General features: G+C 51.9%; 2 protein-coding genes across 12 annotated transcripts; both read right to left on the reverse strand.

The window, feature by feature from the left end:
* Positions 1-233: 233 nt before the first annotated feature.
* Positions 234-8,985, reverse strand: LOC309616765 (kallikrein-6-like). Of its 11 annotated transcripts, none has more exons than XM_082367723.1 (7): positions 8,649-8,985; positions 6,940-7,068; positions 6,487-6,534; positions 5,854-6,010; positions 2,891-3,138; positions 1,658-1,794; positions 234-880 (listed from the first exon to the last, which is right to left on the reverse strand). In XM_082367723.1, exons 1-7 carry the CDS (start codon positions 8,683-8,685, stop codon positions 728-730), a joined length of 909 nt encoding a protein of 302 aa, XP_082223849.1. In that variant the 5' UTR covers positions 8,686-8,985; the 3' UTR covers positions 234-727. The 11 variants fall into 11 exon arrangements, with proteins under 11 accessions (XP_082223849.1, XP_082223844.1, XP_082223852.1 ...); XM_082367718.1 differs by lacking the exon at positions 8,649-8,985 and adding an exon at positions 8,100-8,593; XM_082367726.1 differs by lacking the exon at positions 8,649-8,985 and adding an exon at positions 8,100-8,169 and having other exon boundaries at positions 6,940-6,970.
* A 2,229-nt stretch (positions 8,986-11,214) lies between these two features.
* On the reverse strand, positions 11,215-17,243 carry KLK7 (kallikrein related peptidase 7). Its single transcript, XM_082367762.1, is given in 7 exon segments — positions 11,215-12,690; positions 14,371-14,507; positions 14,736-14,825; positions 14,828-14,967; positions 15,231-15,387; positions 15,867-16,091; positions 17,167-17,243. Coding segments are annotated over 7 exon segments (966 nt in total). The 5' UTR covers positions 17,228-17,243; the 3' UTR covers positions 11,215-12,534.
* Positions 17,244-17,689: the final 446 nt, after the last annotated feature.

A 17,689-nucleotide genomic window follows, 5' to 3' on the forward strand; every position in this document is an offset into this window, starting at 1 on the left:
TATCTCCCATCACTCTTACCCACACACAGTGGCCTCCCAGCCCTCTCATCTCCCTGCTTTTGCTGCTATAAGGGGAGTTTAGTGGAGAAAGCCACCCCTCAGGGCTAGCTAGGTGGAAGAGACAAGGATGTCTTCCCAGGGAGGAGAAAAATCAATTGGGCTGTAAAAGGGAACTAAGGATATCTGGGCTTGAGAGGCAGAGGTGGAATAAGAGCAGAAAGTACCACTGATAATAAAATTCACTCTTTATTGTTCACACGGCTGTGCCAGGCACTGCTGTATGTGTTTCACATGTTTACAGCCTTGAATCTCCCCAACAACATAGCCACCGCCTTATGAGGGATATACGATTATTATCCTTATTTTAGAGATGAGAAAATCTACACACTGAAGGAAGGCACTTCCCGCGGTTGCACGGCTAAGCAAGTGGGGGAGCTGGGAGCCCAACTCAGGTTTGGCCAGACTTGGGACCACTTCTCTGTAGGAAGAAGTCGAGCCCATGGAATAATTGGGGAGGGAGAGATGCTTGGAAGGGATTTTCCTGTATTCTCTTAGTGGCAGGGTTGAGACCTTTGCTGGTTTTCCCATCACTCCTAGTGATGCAAGGATGGGGCTGGGGTAAAATCAGGGAGGATTTGTGCTGTGGTGTCACCGCTTTTATTAAGCATTAAGGGTCGGGTCTGGGCAGGTGGGGGGAAGGTCAAGAGGTGGAGGTCACACATCAGGATCAGTTGGCCTGAATGGTTTTTCGGATCCAGTGGCCGTATCTGCAGACGTCGGTGTAGACGCCTGGCTTCTCCTTGGATCCGCAGGGGATGTTACCCCATGACACAAGGCCTCGGAGACGGTCGCCACACACTAACGGACCCCCAGAATCACCCTGTGGTTAAAGAGGGAGAGAGTCAGATACAGACTCGCAGAGAAGGAAAGACAGACAGAAGGAGACACAGAGACATGTAGAGAGGGGGAAAGACACTCAGAGATGGAGAGAAAGACACACGTACAGAGAGAGACAGACAGACACAAAGTCACAGATAGGGAGATAGAAGAGACTGAGGGAGACTCAGAAACACAGAGATCTCTAAAGAGAGGACAGATGGTCTCGGAAATGGGGCTCACCTGCCTGCCCTTCCTTTGCAGCCAACTCACTGTGTATCACTTTTCTCTATCTTTGTCTCTTTCTCCCTCTTGGCTGGTCTCTGCAGATCCTTCAGTGTACAGGGTTCAGTTTTGGCATCAAAGGGAGAAATCCAATGGACGATGGTGGCAGAAACCCAAGTTAAAAGTGTTTGGGAGTGGGGATGGAGCCCCTTCTCTCCCCAGCTATGGTGCCCCTTCTGCACAGTGTGGCTATTTCCAAGCAGAACCTGTGGGGATTCTGTTGCAGCAGGGACAGTCTCCTGGCACCATCTGCCTCCCTACTGTGTCTCTGTGGTTCTTGATCTCTTCATCTCCATCCTTGTCTCTGCTGACTGGCTCTTTATCTCTGCCTGTCCCTGATTGTGTTTCTGTGTATCAAATTGAGTCTCTCTCCCTTATCATGCCTCTGATTTTCACCCAGCCTGTCTCTGTAAAGCTCTAGTTTGGTCTGTGTATCGGTCTCTTCCTGCCCACCTCTGTCCTTGGCTATGTAACGGGTGGGTCCTGGCGTCCTCACCTGGCAGGAGTCCTTCCCGTGCTTCTCATCCCCGGCACACACCATGTTTGGGGTGATCTGGCCAGGGTAGGCGCGGTCACACTCCTCACGGGGCACCAGGTGGAGGTATGCACACTGGAGGATGTTAGGGAAATCACCTGCAAAGAGAGATGGGCCAGGATCTCTTCACAACCCACCCTTCCCATTGACCCTCCAACACGTATAAATCCTCCCTCCCCTATTGGTCCCTATTTCCCAATGGTTCCCTTTTTCCTATTTGTCGCTCGTTCTCAAAACCCACTTCCATTGCCTGACTCCTGATTGGTCCCTCTTTCCATCAGTCTTCCCTCACATTGGCCTGTCTTCCTCATTAATTACCCCTTCTCTACCGGTCCTCATTTCCTATTGGTTTTTCCTTCTCTTAGTTCCCGCCTTCGCTTGTCTCTCTTCCATTGGTCCCACCTTCTTCAGTAGTTCAGCTGACCTCTAGACTCTCTTCCTCTCTTAGTCCCTCCTCTGTTATAGCCCGTCCTCCTTCATTGGACCCTTCTTACCCATTGGCTCATCCTGATTGGTCAGCACTTGACTTTTGGTCTTTCCTAACTGGTCCCTTCTTTCCCCATTGGTTCTCCCTTCTATTGGCCCTTCATCCAAAGGTCTACTCCCTCCTTGCTTCTTTCCTAAATGGCCTCATCCCCCCCCCCCCCCATTGGTTCTCCCTTCCTTTTTTGGCCCTTCACTCACAGGCCTACCCTCAATGGTTCCCGCTGATCTATTGGACTTGTTTCTTCCTCTGGTCTTTCTTCTAGTGACCCCTCTTGACCACTGACTCTTCTCAATTGACCCCTCCCCCATTAGCTTTCTCTACACTGTTCGCTTTCTCAGTTCACATCCTTCCTCTGGCTCCCCTGCTTCTTGCATTAGTCCCTCCTCCATTTATCCTTTTTTGATCATCAGTGCATCCTGATTGGTCCCTTTTGACAACTGGTCCCCTTCCTGATTAGTATCTCCACAGTGACCCTCCCTCCTCCTTGACCCTTCATCTTATGGCCCACATCTCCATACCTTTCACCTGTTGGTCTACTTTCTCCATTGGCTGTTCACTCGTTGGCCCACCTCCAGTATTTGCCCTCCCTCCCCGTTGAACTTTCACCCACTGATACACTACCCCATTGATTCTCACCATTAACCCACCTCCCCATGACCCATCACCCATTGATGATGGGTCACCTGCATCATTCTCCCCCTACTGACCATCTGCCATCTTGCCCCAGCCTAGGATGTGGCAGCTGGTGTGGTTGGCTGAGCAGTCTCTTTCCAGGGACAGGGGCTGTATGTGTGCAGAGAATTTGGCTGGACGTGACAGGCGCAACAGCATGATGTCCTGGTCATGGGTGGCGGCGTTGTAGCCAGGGTGGACCACAGTCCAGACAACAGAGCTCTCCTCCTGGAAACTCTCCCTTTGCTGAAGGTTGTGCTTCCCCAGGTAGACCTGAAGATTCCTGGGAAAGAGAAGGGCTGGGTCTCACCTGGAGCCCTTGGGGTGCAGCTGAGACTCCAGAGGGGGCTACGGTGGGAGGCGGGGTAGCCTGGTACACCATGAACCATCCGGTCTTCTCCCCTCACAGTCTTCCCAGCTCAGTAAATGACAACTCCATCCTTCCAGAATAACCCGGAGACTATTCTTGACTCTTTATTTCTTGACTCACCTCCCAGCTGTCCAGAAATCCTTTTGTCTCTCCAAAACATATCCAGAATCTGACCCACCATAATCTCTTACCTGGACTACAGTCTCACTGGACTCCTGGCTTCTACCTTTGCCCCTCTGTAGTCTGTCCTCCACAAAGCAACCAGAGCTATTTTAACAGTATAAGCCAGTTTTGTCCCTCCTGTGCTCAGAACCCTCCTGTGACTCCCATCTTGCTCAGAATAAAGGCCAAAGTTCTCACTGTGGCCTACAAGGTTCTGCACAATCTGTCCCCATCACCTGTCAGTTATCTCCCACTCTCTCCCTTCTCCTTCTGTTCCAGCCACACCGGCTTCCCTGCCTCTCCTTGAACACAATAGTCATCCTCTCACCCCAGGGCCTTTGCACTGGCTGTTCTCTCTGCCAGCAACTCTTTCCCCCAGATATCTGCATGCCTCACTCCCTCAGCTCCTTCAAATGTCACCTTCTCAGTGAGGCCTTCCCTGGAGACCCAATTAAAATGCAAGTATCCACCCCAACAGGCAAGTCCTAGCTCCCTCTCCTGATTTCCTTTCCACCAGAGAACCTAACGTCACCATCTGGCACACTATACATGTATTGTTAAATATTTACTTGTTTTACTGTCTCTCCCTCTGCCACAGCCGTGCTATTCGATAGAAGTTTCTGTAATGATGGAAATATTCTCTATCTGCACTGTTTGAAACAGTGACCACTGGCCACAGGCAGCTACTGAGCCCTTGAAGTGTGGCTAGTGGATTTGGAAATTCGTTTCATTTTTATTAATGTAAATTTAATTGGCCATATGTGGCTAATGGCTACTGTATTCGATGGCACAGCTCTAGAATATCAAGATGGGATTTTTGTTTTCGCCAGATACATCCCCCTTGGTGCCTAGACCAGTGTCTGGCATATGATAGGTGTTCAATAAATATTTGTGAAATGGATCAAAACATTACTCCCTTGCTCAGAAACTTTCCATAGCTCCCCATTACCCTCAGAATAAAGCCCAAGTGCCTTATCCCAGTATCCTCTGACCCTCAGTGAACCAGTAATTTTCTTTTCTTAGAACTCTTCAGATTGTTCCCACTTCTTTTGTCCTTGCATTTCCTCTGCCCTGAATGTTCTGCCCTCTTCTTCATTCGGCTACCCTGTCTCATTTTCCATGCCTCGGTTTGAATTTCATCTCATCAGAAAGTCCTTCCTGACACCTTCTTCCATCTAAAGCAGGTACCTCTGTTCTTTTCTCTCATGGAGCCATCCCTGTTTTTTTGCCTTCATTGGACTTAGAGTAATTTGTAATTGTATGGTTTTTCGAGGATTCTATAACTGTCTTCCTGCACCTTTCTGCTCCTGTGTTCCCGAGGGCAGAGACTCTGGGTATCTCCCCCTCTCAGTCTTTGCTGAATTCCCACTGCCCAGCTCAAATCTGGCTCTTAGTGGGTGCCCTTGATCAATGTGGGCTGAATGAATGAATGAGGATGGTGGGAGTGATGCCAGGTTTACCAGTGCTTGGGGGAGACCACCGTGGGGGGGTCCTTGTGTCCATGACCCTGCAAGGTGAGACCCCTGTTGGGGTCTCTCCCCGCTCCCACTGGGATATGGCACCTGTTGGTTTGTCACTTGCTACTTCTCTGAGCTTCAGTTTCCTCAGAAGCAAAGAGTCCCTTATTGTGGGGGATTCCAGGAAGGGTATAGAAACTGCCTACCTGGGTACGTGACCCATAGTTAACATTGAAAAAAATGGTGGCTGTTGTTCACCAAACTAGTGGTTATTAGTGCCCTGAGGACTAGTCCTGGGTCCTCTATGGTCCTCTATCTATGCCCACTCTTTGGATGATCTCATCCCATACTGTCGCTTTAAATACCACCTGTTTGTGGTATTTAAAGCCCTAATGTTTACCTCCAGCTCTGACCTCTCCCCTGAGCGCCAGCAGCCAACCCAGCATCCTTCTCGAACATCAAAACAGCCAGTTGTTCAAGTCCCATCCCCGGAAGTCAGCCCTGCTTGTTCTCTTTCTCTCCCATTCCACACCACCAAGTCCTGCTGACTCAGCCTCAGAACCCGTCCCCAGGTTTTCAACTTCCCTCCACCCCCAGGGCCACCATCCTGGTCCATCTCAGGACCATGGCAACAGCCCCCACAGGCATCCCTTCATCTCACGCCCAGTTCACTTTCCAGGGTGCTCCTAAAAATGTAAATCAGGTCATGCTGCTTCCCTGATTAAAACTCTATGTGGCTTCCCCCAGCACTTAGAATTAAATCCATCGCTCCCTACAGGGCCCTGTAGAAGGTCAGTTCATCAAAGCAGCAGTTTTGCTTCTTTTCTTCACTGTGATATCCCCAGGGCCCCAAACACTGCCTGACACATATTTAGTAATCAATTAAATACTGGTCAGTTGAACCTGCTTATCAGATGGCCTCATGATGGGACAGGGGGATGTGCGAAGTCTGCAAGACTCCTGCAGGGTCTAATTGCAACCACTCCTCATTCACAGCGTGGAGACTCACGGTTTTTTGCAGTGGGCAGCGGTGAGGACCCACAGTGGATGAATGACGACCCCCCCACAGAGCAAGTGGCCTGAGGTGTAAAGGGCAGCTTGGTAGGGGTGAGACGTCTGCTCACAGGGTCCACCGTGCAGCACCTTATTCTGTTCCTCTGTCTGGGCTGAGGGAGGGAGGGTCTGAGTCAGAGGGAAGGTCTGGAGACACCAGGCACCTCCTCCAAGGTGAACCCCATTGCCGTCTTAATCATCAAGATCATCTCCATCCCCATGCCCCAAACCAGCCCCTTCCTCAAACTCTTCCTCAAACCCACCCCTTCTTCATCTCAATCCCCATCCCCAAAGCCAAATCCATCCCTAAGCGTTCTTATCTTTAAACCCACCTCCAACCAATTTCCCCATCTCTAACCCCATCTCCCAAACAAACCTCATCCTCAAACCCTTCCCAATTTTCAAGACCACCTCCCGCCGCTTCCCCATCTGCATCCCTCATCCCTAATTTAACCCCTGTGTCTTCCTCATTTTAAACCCACCCCCCCTCCATCCTCATGTGTATCCCCATCCCAGGTCCAACCTCTTCCCCATCAACAACCCCCACCCCATGCCCAAACCGCCCCCTCCCCCTCCCTTTTCTGCCTACCTGCAGCGACCAGAACCAGTGTTACAATCAGCATCTTCATGGCCATTCCTGAGAGGGGAAGCCAAATGCTCCATCAGTCCCAGCCTCAGACTTCACCCAGACCCCTCTCTCTTCTCCCTCCTCATCCTCCCCTTCCTGCCCTGCTCTCCTGACCCTTGACTTCTGTCTTTCCCATTCAGCCTCTTGATTTCTTGTCTCCCCGACCCATGTCTTCCATCTGAGGGTCCCACGAAGGCGGGTGCCAGAGAGGACCCAGAACCACGGACTGCTCACCGTGCACTTCACATTATTTTTCTATTCTCGGCTCTAGTTTGCCTGCTTAGTAACAGGAGGAGGGAGGGCCCCTGACATTCTTCCCTCTCCATGGGATTTCTCCTCCTCCCCTTGGCTCTGTGCTTACCTGTTGCTCAACCCCACACCTGTAGGTTCTGGTGGGAGGAGGTGTGATCTTACCTGCTGGGGGCCGGCTGCCTGGGGGTCGACTCTTGGGTTGGGGGCAGGGACAGTACGTGTCACAGGCAGACAGAAAGGGAGACAGACAGAGAGTCAGAAATGCAGGGGACCGCGGGGAGAGAAGTGAGGCTGAAAACAGAGACGATGCCTCAGAGTCAGAGACGGAGGGCAGAAAGCAGAGAATGTAGGCCTGGCAGACAGACACCCTGAGCTCCCTGGCCCCCCTGGAAGAGGCTGGTCCTGTCCTCAGATGCTCCTGGTGTTTCCTTTTAACCTCTGCCTCCCCAGGTCCCCGAGGCAGGAGGGGGACCCACCCTTTTCCTCCTCACCCAGGCCTCCCACGCATATTCCTCCCACCCTCCCACAGCTCTGCTCCTGATGACCTTCCTGACCTCGGCTTCCAGGGGGGGCAGTGCAGGTCCCTGAGTGCACTGGGGGCCCGGATTCCCAGGTCTGAGGGAGGAGGGGGCTGGGGGCTGAGTATTCTGGACCTTCAAGGAGAAAGGAGCTGGGAGTCTGCACACCTGGATCTAAAGGAAGGAAGGGCAGGAGCTTGTTCTCCTCAGTTCCTAGACTTCTAGGTCCTTGAGCAAGAAAGGATCTGAGGGGCTTCCCTGGTGGCACAGTGGTTAAGAATTCGCCTGCCAATGCAGGGGACACGGGTTTGAGCCCTGGTCCGGGAAGATCCCACATGCCGCGGAGCAACTAAGCCCATGTGCCATAACTACTGAGCCTGCGCTCTAGAGCCCGTGAGCTACAACTACTGAGCCCGCGTGCTACAACTATTGAAGCCCGCGCGCCTAGAGCCTGTGCTCCGCAACAAGAGAAGCCACCGCAATGAGAAGCCCATGCACCGCAACGAAGAGCAGCCCCCGCTGGCCACAACTAGAGAAACCCCGTGGGCAGTAACAAAGACCCAGTGCAACCAAAAAATAAATAAATAAAAATTAATTAATTAATTAAAAAAAAAAAAGAAAGAAAGGATCTGAGGACCCGAATGCCTGCGTCCCAGGCAAGCACACACTATCCCCTGTCCTCCTGGACTCCCACCTCTTCTGTGAGCGCTCTGGGGCCTGCAGGCTGTCACTCCTGGGTTCAGCACCCTTGGGCACCGGGAACCAGGCCCCACGAGTTTAGTGGGGTTGGGGTGATTCACGCACCTGCCCGTAACTCCCTCTGTGGGTGCTGGAGAAACTCAGTGTCCTCGCAAGACAGAGCAAAACCAGCCAGGAAGAAAGCGTGTGTCACCAAGCTGGTACCCGCCCCGCCCCAGGCTGTGGTGCAGACCCAGGCACTGCGGTAGGGAGGGGGGGGGGGCGGGAAAGAGCCTTCGAACAATCGGGCTTTGTCTGCTCCCAGCAGCCAGTGCCATGCTCCTGTCAGTTCCATTTCTCAAGCTCTCTTCCGGGCAGGTGGGCAGGCAGCTGCATCAATAGCTTCCCTTTATCTATCTGACAGTCCTGTTGCTGTCCTTTGATTGTCCGCCCACCTCTGCCCGGATATCAGGACTCTTGACCCTCCTGGTCCCCCTCCTCCAAGTCTCTTGCCGTCCAGCTCTCTCCCTGGCCATGGCGGGGGGTGCCTCCGTGTCTGTCTCTGTTCGTGTCTCTCCACCCCTCTGCCTCTTTCTCCATAGTTTTCTCTGTATCTCTGTCTTTCTCCTTGATTTTCCAAGTCTCTGTTGACACTCTCTAAATCTCTCTTCTTACCTCTCCTAGGTTCCACCTGCGTTTCCAGGAGAAGCATGTGTATGCACAGAGGGGAGTTGGCTCCTGCAGAAGGGATGGCATGGAAGAGGGCAGCGGGGAAGCTAGTGGGACCCAGGAGGACTTCAGGACTTGTTGATGAGATTTAACGTGTGCAGAGAGACACAGAAATAAACAGGAATGCAGGAAAAGTGTGATGAGAAACGGGGGTCCAGGAAGCTATGGGGGGATCCAGGGAGATTTGAAGAGGTGTCTTTAAACTTGGGCTTTTTAGTCAGGAGGAGAGAGGTAGTTAAATGGTCTGGTGCATGCAGGGAAATGGCAGACTGACATGAGCTGGAGGAATGGGTGTACGTGCGGCCGCCTGGAGGGAAATGGGTGTGATGATCACAGGGACGAGCAAGATGGAAAATGGAAGCTTTTGGGAAAGTCATTGGGTAATAAGTACAACTGATATGAATAATGTCCACCTCAGCACGAGCTTGGGCCTGGCGCTATGGGTAGCATTTAATTCTTGCATTAAATCTAATTGTTACCACCTTTGCTTGTCCCCTGTCACTCCTGGGATGAAAACCAGTTTGGCACTTGATATATTCTCTGGGGCTGCTCCCCTTGTCCCCCAGTTTCCCCCAGGCCCTTCTCACTCATCTCCCCACTGAACTCAGCATCTTCTTCTCAGGACCCACCATCCTCCCAGGTACCAGGTTGGACCGCTCATGGCCCATTGATCCCCCAAGTCTTATCCCACTGCCTCCTCTCTCCGTGTGGTCCCTTCTCTCCATCCCTATGTCCCTGGTCCCAGCTCAGACCTGCTTCTCTCCCACCTGAACCATTACCCCAAACTCTCCCCCTTCTCTGTATCCTTCACTTGACCTCAGAGGCGTCTTCCTGTGTCAGAGCTGACATTGCCTCTGTCTGGCTCACAGCCCTGGCCTGGGTCCCCCAGCATCTCCAAGACAAAGTCCCAGCCCTTCAGCATCCAGAGCAGCACTGGCCAAAAGAAATATAATGCCAGGTACACGTACACTTTTTTTTTTTAATATAAATTTCTTTATTTTATTTACTTTTGGCTGCATTGGGTCTTCGTTGCTGCCCGCGGTCTTTCTTTAACTACGGGGAGCAGGAGCTACTCTTCGCTGCGGTGCACAGGCTTCTCATTGCGGTGGCTTCTCTTGTGGAGCACGGGCTCTAGGCTTGTGGGCTTCAGTAGTTGTGGCACGTGGGCTCAGTAGTTGTGGCTCGCAGGCTCTAGAGCACAGGCTCAGTAGTTGTGGCGCATGGGCTTTGTTTCTCCATGGCATGTGGGAATCTTCCCGGACCAGGGCTGGAACCCGTGTCCCCTGCATTGGCAGGCGGATTCTTAACCACCGCGCCACCGGGGAAGACACCACATGCACTTTTAAATTTTCTAGTAGCCACAATTTTTTTAAAAAGTAAAAAAAACAAAAAAACCCCCAAAAAACAAGAGTTCATTTTAAAATCTCATTCAGCCCAATACATCCAAAACAATATTATTCCAATGTGAAATCAAAATACAGTTTTATTTTTTATTTTTAAAGATTTATTATTTATTTATTTTATGTATTTTGGCTGCGTTGGGTCTTAGTTGCAGCACATGGGATCTTCATTGAGGCATGCAGGATCTTTCGTTGCGGCACTCGGGCTCTTCGTTTTGGTGCGCAGGCTTCTCTCTAGTTGTGGCGCCCGGGCTCCAGGTCACATAGGCTCTTTAGTTGTGGTGCGCGGGTTCCAGAGCGCGTGGGGTCTGTAGTTTGCAGCACAGGGCCTCTTGTTGAGGCGCATGAGCTCAGTAGTTGTGGCCCATGGGCTCAGTTGCCCCGAGGCATGTGGGATACTAGCTCCCTGGCCAGAGATCGAACCCACATTCCCTGCATTGCAAGGCGGACTCTTTACCACTGGACCACCAAGGAAGTCCCCAAAATACAGTTTGAAAGAGGTGGTTTGCTTTCTTATTTTTTGCATGAGAAGTGTTTGGAATCCGATGTGTCTTTTACACTTACAGCACAACTCAGCTGGAGCTGCCACAGTTCACGAGTCAGGAGCCCCCAAGCCGAGTGGCTGCCATATTCTCAGTGCAGCTCCGCCCACTTGTCTATAGGCTGACCTAGTGCATCTGTGATGTTTTGTTATTTTTAAAATTTTTAGGTTGAATATGGATTTGGGGTGGCTTGCTGGAGAGAGGGGCAGTTGATGGAGCTTCATGAGGGTGGTGGCCAAATACTCTTGACATTCATTAAACGTGACACAGATCCAGAGGCGGGAGGGGCTGGGGGTCTGGATCCTGGGTCTGAGGGGGGAGGGGCTGGGGGCGGGGACTCTGGGTCTGAGGGGGGAGGGGACTTAGCTTCCTGTGCACAGGGACACCAGAGGAAGTTAAGAAATTCCACGGTGGCTACAGAATTCCTGCAATATGAAGAAGAGTGGGAGAATAGGAGGCTAGAAGAGAGGGGAAGATGGTGGAGCTTCAACAAGAGGAGAATGTTGACCAGTGGAGAATTCTGGGGGAGAAACTGGAAAGGCAGGTAGGAGAGGTGAGTCCTGGGCGTCGGAGAGGCTCCTCTGTCAGCACCTTCTCAGGTTTGACTGCCCGGGAGGCTTGGATGGCAGGAGCAGGGCCGTGGCCAGGCTGAGTCACTGGGACACCTACCTCCACCCTTTCTGAGGCCCCTTCCCTGCCTTCTTGAGGACAGGAGACCACCTACCTGGGTTCCCAGCCCCCAGCCTCCCCTGGGCCTCCCCTGGCATCCAGGAGGCTGGGGGCTCACTTTTGGCGGGCCCCTGTGGGACGCAGGTGTCCTGTCTTCCTGCCAGCCCTATACTTCCCCCAAACCTTCTCCTAGTTTGTCACCTGTGAAATGCCCAGAAACACTTTCACACCCCTTTCCACCCTGAAGAAGTAGACATATTCTCTCCTCCCTCCCTTTTACTCTCTTTACCTTCCCTTTCCCTCTTTCTCTTCTCCATTTTACCGATGAGGAAGACTGAGGCCCAGAAAATGGAGAAAAATATGCCACTGGGCAGGGAGGCAAGGCAAGGTACCAAAAATCAGATACATTTTTCTTTCCTGTCTTCCTCTCTAAGGGTCTCCTCTCCTTCACCTTAGATCTCCAGAGCTTTTCCACTGTCTTTTTTCAGGTTATAAAAGTGCATACCTACAGAAAAGTAAATGGAAAGAAGCAGTCTACCTTCCCATGACTACCACTGTATGCAGCTTGGTACACATGATTTCACGTTTTATTTTGTGAATATTTTCATTTTACATAGCAAGGATCACATACGCATATATTTCTGTATCTTCCTTTTTTCATTTAACATCACATAGCATAAACATCCTTGCATAACACTAACAATCCTGCATAATTATTATCCTTAACAGCTTCATAATATCCTTGTCTCAAGCTAGCCTATTGTTTACTTAAACACTCCACTGACTCTGGGCATATTCAGTGTTTCCACTGTTTTGCTATGATAAATATTGTTGTGATAAATTCAAACCTTGCTCCACATTTTGGATTTTTATTTTTAGTAGTATCTTCCTAGAACTAGAACTACTGGGTCAAAGGTGGAGAACAAGGGTCCTGATTCACATTGCCAAATCAACTTCCATAAAAATCGTATGAATTTACAGTTTCAGTGGCCGAGAGTGCTGGTCTCACTACCTCTTTACCAGCACTGAGGTTTTTGTGTTTCTTGTTTTGGTTTTAAGTCCCTGCTGATTTGATTGACTTACACACATGGCGTATTGTTGAGGTTTTGATATGTCTTTGAGGAAAAGTAAAGTCAAGTGTAACTGTAGATCATCGATGTCCTTATTTCTGTGAATTTCCTGTTCGGGGTGTAGGGATGGAGAGATGGGAGTATGGAGAGATTAGCAATACTTTCTCATGGTGTCGTTTATCCAGTCGACGTACTTGCAGACTTGGGTATAGACAGCTGGGTTGCTGGGTTGGCCGCAAGGGAAAACTCCCCAGGACACCAGGCCTTGCAAAGTACCTTTGCTCATCAGTGGTCCCCCTGAGTCACCCTGGAGGGGACAAAGCAAATTAGCTTCAGCTTCAGAGTGAAGTCCCGCCCCCACTTCTGTCTCATACACCCCCACGGTTGTCAGTCTTTGTCTTGCCAGACCCTGGACTTCCACCCCGGCCAATGGGGAGAGACTCATTGTCTCTGGGGACCAATAGTAGAGCAGGAATTATGGCCGTCATGGAGAAGACAAACCACGTTCTCTGAAGACATTGGCTTGAGCCCCGGCCAATGGGACCAATCATAGGGAAGGGGCAGGGCTTCCGGGGGGTCAGAGCCCCATTTCTTCCCCATCTTTGAGGACTCAGCGCCAAGCCCATGGGAGAAGGACCACTGTCTCCAGGGAATGGATACATGGGCATGAAAGAGAGACAGGGTGGTCTTGGAAATCAGGGGCCTAACCGATGACACAATTCATAAGGCCCAGTGCAAAATGAAAGTGTGGGCTCCCTCGCTCTGAAAGTATTAAGAATTTCAAGAGGGCAACAGGAGTGCTTTAAACCAAGGGTGGGACTCTCCTGAGTGTGGGACCCTGTGTCACTGTACAACTTGCACATTCATGAAGCCGGCCCTCACTAGGGGAAGAGGAGGATACCCCATTCTCTAGGACACACATTCCTGTCCCATCACCCCACCCCTAACACTTACCCTCCCACTACCCCTGACAGCTGAGGGTGCAGGTGAGAGCAAAAGGAGTGGGGCTACGGGGAGAGAGACAAGGAAAGGGAGAGAGTCACAGAGAAGAGGAAGAGAGGTAAAGCAAAGGATGGAGAAAAGAAAGGTGGAGGAGGAGAAGGAGGACAGAGAAACAGTAGTGTAGGGGCTGGAGAAAGGGGCAGAGAGGTAGGCAAATAAAAAGAGTGACAGAAACAGACAGCCAATGGGGGCGGGGGTGGGTGGCAACACTGATGGAAAGAATGAAATGAAATTAGGTGTAAAGGGAGATGTGGGAAGGTAATGTTCAGAGACAGGGAGGGGGTTACAAAGAGGAGGGGAGAGACAGTTCTTTGCCCAGGAACAGGACCAGGACCCAAGTGAGGTGAGTGAGACATTAACTTCGGGCACACAGTCTCAGTAATTGCAATAAATAGTATTGTATTGCAATACCTTAAAATTGAATTTAATATGAAAAAGTCCATGATGAACACAGTATCCCAATTTTAGATAAAGGGTCAGTACAGGGCTGTGCTGAGACTTATTGAAGCCTGAGGTAAGTGGGAAATTCAGTAAGACTGATGGCTCTTCATTGAAAATTCTGACATTTTGTTCATCGTGGACTTTTCCATAGATTTTTTAAAAAATATTGCATTAGAATGTGATTTATCTTGATTACTGAGTTTTCTGGGCACCCTCTCCCCTTTAAAGTTTGGGTTTGAAGTCAAGGCTTCACTTGCCTTCCCCTAATCCTGGCCGCATGTTGCCCGTCCCCAGCCCCTCCCATTCATCTTTCTGCCTCATCCTCAGGGCCATACCAGCCCCCACTGGGCTGCCACTACTGACCTGAGCAGAGAAGGGGGTAGAGAAAGCTAGGAAAGCTGGGCCTAGGGTGGGGCGGGGGGGTGATGAGGGAATGCTCAGTGCCAAGGTCAGGTGCAAAGATTCTGGATAGAGGGGGATGATGGGGCTCTGTGCTGAGATGAAGCAGCCAGGGACCCAGGGCAGGGGAGGAAGGAGGTCTCACGTTGCAGGCATTGGTGCTGGAGTTGGCGATGCCAGCACACAGCATGGAATTTCCCAGCAAGTCCTTGTAAACCTTCCTGCAGTCTCCAGAGGAGACGATGTCGACATTTGTGCACATGAGTTTCTCTGGAAAGGTCGCTGCAAGATGGGGGGGCGGGGGGGGCTTGTCAGTCAGAGGCCTGGGACTGTGGACCCGTGGGTCCTGGTGGGGAGAGGATGAGGGTCCAGGATCCTAGACCCTGAAGGAGGAGGGGGCTGGGGTGCTCAACATTAGGATCCTGAAAAAGGACCTGAGTCCTGGTCTCCGGGGTCTGAGGGGAGAGGGGTTCAGGGTCTGGGGCTCCTGGGTCACTGAGGGAGCTTCACCAACAGGGCTGGTGGTGGTGGCCCAGCCAGAAACGGTCCATGTGGTCCCAGGGGGTTCACAGCGGGAAGGCAGGTTGACTTTCTTCACAGCCTGGCCCGCCTCTTCAGCTTCACCAGCATGAGGTCATGAACGTGGCTCTGTGTGGAGTAGTCGGGGTGGCGGAATGACATCGTGGCCCCGATCTTCTGGCCTCTTCCCAGGTATTCACTGCCCATGTGCACGTTGTACGAACTGGGAGAAGGGAGCGACATTCATAGAGTCACTGTGAGTGAGAGAGTGGGACAGGGACCTAGAGAGAGAAAAACAGAGATCCTGGGCGGTGGTGGTGGGGGGACGACAGAGACCCAGAGAGTGGGGAGGGCAGAGATGGGGGGCGGTGGAACAGAGCCCCAGAGAGAGGGGCAGAGACCCGGGGTGGGGAACAGAAACTGGGGGGGGGGGGCAGGGAGCCAGAGGGAGAGCTGGAAGTGGTCAGAGCACCCCTGCCCACATACCTCATCATGCAGTGGGCAGCAGTGAGTACCCACCACGCGTTGACCAGCGCGCCGCCACAGGGGAGCTGGTTGCTGTTGAGCAGGGCCACCTGCCAGGGCTGGGAGCCTCTTAGACATGGGACTCCATCAATAATCCTCTCGCTGTCGTTACCCTGGGCTGGATAGAGACATGGAGAAAAGCATGGGTAGTAAGCCTCAGAGGAAGGCTGAGTCAGCAGCGGAGGGATTTGGAGACAGGGATGGAGACAGACAGAGAGACAGGGAGAAATGCAGAGGCAGAAATGGAGAACAGCACAGAGAAAGCAGGAGATGGAGCTGGAGACAGACGGAGGCAGCCGGCTCAGAAACCCAGGAGGAGCACCTTGTCTGTCTGGGGGTGACGACAGAAGCTGATAGGAGAGACCCTGGGTGCAGAAGACAGGGCCTGGGTGGGGGCACAGAGACCCCAGGAGTCAGAAGGAAGCAGGAAGAAAGGAGGCAGGAGGCAGAAGAGTCTTGTCTTCTGAGGGAGGAAGCTGCTGCAGCAGGGGGAGGTCCTGACTCAGGGACCCCTTGGAGAGAGGGGCCCTTGAAGAGGGTCACTGGGGATGATGGGCGGTCCAAGGGTTAGGGCAGCCCTCCCAGACTGGCCCTCGCCTTCCTGTGTAGCAGATCCCAGGGCTAAGGACAGCAGTAGGGTCAGCGGGGGTGGAAGAAAGAATCCTGCCATGCTGGCTTCTCTGAGTCTCTCAGGGGCTGCCAGGCAGAGGAAGGGTCTCTTCTGCTGGGGCTGAGAAGGACGGAGTTCAGGAAGCCGGAGTCCTGGCCCCCAGCCCCCTCCTCCTTCAGACCCAGGAGTCCTTCCCCTTGGGACCCAGGAATCTGGGCTCCCATCTCTCCCCATCCATAAGTCTGTATCCCTAGCTCCTTTTCCCCTAAGAGACCAAAAATTCCAGACCTCCAGCCCCTCATCTGTCAGAGCCAGGCGTCCAGGCTTCGCACTGCCCCTCCCCTCGGGAACAGGAGTCAGCTGTCCAGCCAACCTCATTCCCCCACCCTAAATGAGGCCCCTTCTCACCTCCGGAGGGTCTGATCTGACGTGGGTTGCAGACTCGGTTGGGAGTCAAGCGTCTCCAGACCTGCGCAGGGCGGCAGTCTTAGACCACGTCCAGCCCCCGCCCCCGCCCTCAGCACCCTGGGGTGCAGGTGGAAAAGGCTCTGAGGCACCCTCTTCCTGCGTTTCTGGTTATCTCGAACCCCCCCGAGGCAGCTAAATCACTTGGCAGCACTCTACCTTTTCCACCCTCCCGCCCCTGCGCGTTCGGGGCCCAGCATCCTCGGTGGCCGCTACGGAGATGGAGACGGGAGCCCGGCGCGCTCTGGCTCGAGGGGCCGGAGCAGGGTTCAGGGAGCGGCCGAGCTCAGGAAATGCGCTTTGACTTGGGTCCTCCCTTGGGGCCATTTCCCTGCCCCAGTCCCCTCTCAGGGATGGCCTAGAGCCCATAACGTAATTCTGACCAGCTTATGATAATCTGTTCAGGCTGGAACCCAGTCATATCGTTTGAACCTAATATAGGCTATGAGTGAAAAAGAAAACGCTTTCCCTAACTCCACCCTGATAAATGCTTACCGTTATCAATATAGTCTGTGTTCTCGTGTGATACAGAGATTTCTATACATATTATGTATTTATAACAAAAACGTCTGTACTAAACATTATCTAATAGAACCTTTTTCTTTATAAATGACCTTGAACAATTTTTTCCTCCTAGTATATTTATCTATTTAAAAAATTTGGGGAAATATTTATTTATTTGGTTGTGCTGGGTCTTCGTTGCGGCAGACAGGCTCCTTAGTTGTGGCATGTGAACTTTGAGTTGCGGCATCCGTGTAGGATCTAGTTCCCCGACCAAGGATCGAACCCGGGCCCCCTACGTTGGAAGCTCAGAGTAACCACCAGGGAAGTCCCTCCTCTTAGTGTGTTTAAATGGGTTCTCCTTCCTTCTTAATGGTTGCATAACATTCCATACTATAGTTGTACCCTGATTTATGTAATCTCTTTCAAATTGGAGTATTTTTGGATAGTTTTAAGTATAATAATGCCAGGTAGAACTTCCTTGTACATTCATCTTCGCTAATTGTGTTCATTCAAGAAATATTTTTTTTTTTTAGCAATGTTTTTTATTTTTATTTTTATTTTTTAAACCTTTCTTACAACACTTCTTAATTTTATTTATTTATTTATTTTTGCTGTGTTGGGTCTTCGTTTCTGCGCGAGGGCCCTCTCCAGTTGAGGCAAGCGGGGGCCACTCTTCATCGCGGTGCGCGGGCCTCTCACTATCGCGGCCTCTCTTGTTGCGGAGCACAGGCTCCAGATGCGCAGGCTCAGCAATTGTGGCTCACGGGCCCAGTTGCTCCGCGGCACGTGGGATCCCCCCAGACCAGGGCTCGAACCCGTGTCCCCTGCATCGGCAGGCAGA

This window comes from Balaenoptera borealis, assembly GCF_965194805.1.
Source record: "Balaenoptera borealis genome assembly, chromosome: 19".
In the NCBI taxonomy this organism is placed as follows: domain Eukaryota; kingdom Metazoa; phylum Chordata; class Mammalia; order Artiodactyla; family Balaenopteridae; genus Balaenoptera; species Balaenoptera borealis.

What these genes read in the sequence shown, in the direction of transcription:
- LOC309616765 (XM_082367718.1), bottom strand. Translation starts at nt 8,328, where the DNA reads ATGGAACTGACAGGAGCATGGCACTGGCTGCTGGGAGCAGACAAAGCC. An exon ending in AGGCAGCCGGCCCCCAGCAG is followed by an intron (nt 6,535 to 6,939) that starts GTAAGATCACAC and finishes TTCCCCTCTCAG; the next exon opens with GAATGGCCATGAAGATGCTG. An exon ending in CTGGGGCAAGATGGCAGATG is followed by an intron (nt 1,795 to 2,890) that starts GTCAGTAGGGGG and finishes CTCTCTTTGCAG; the next exon opens with GTGATTTCCCTAACATCCTC.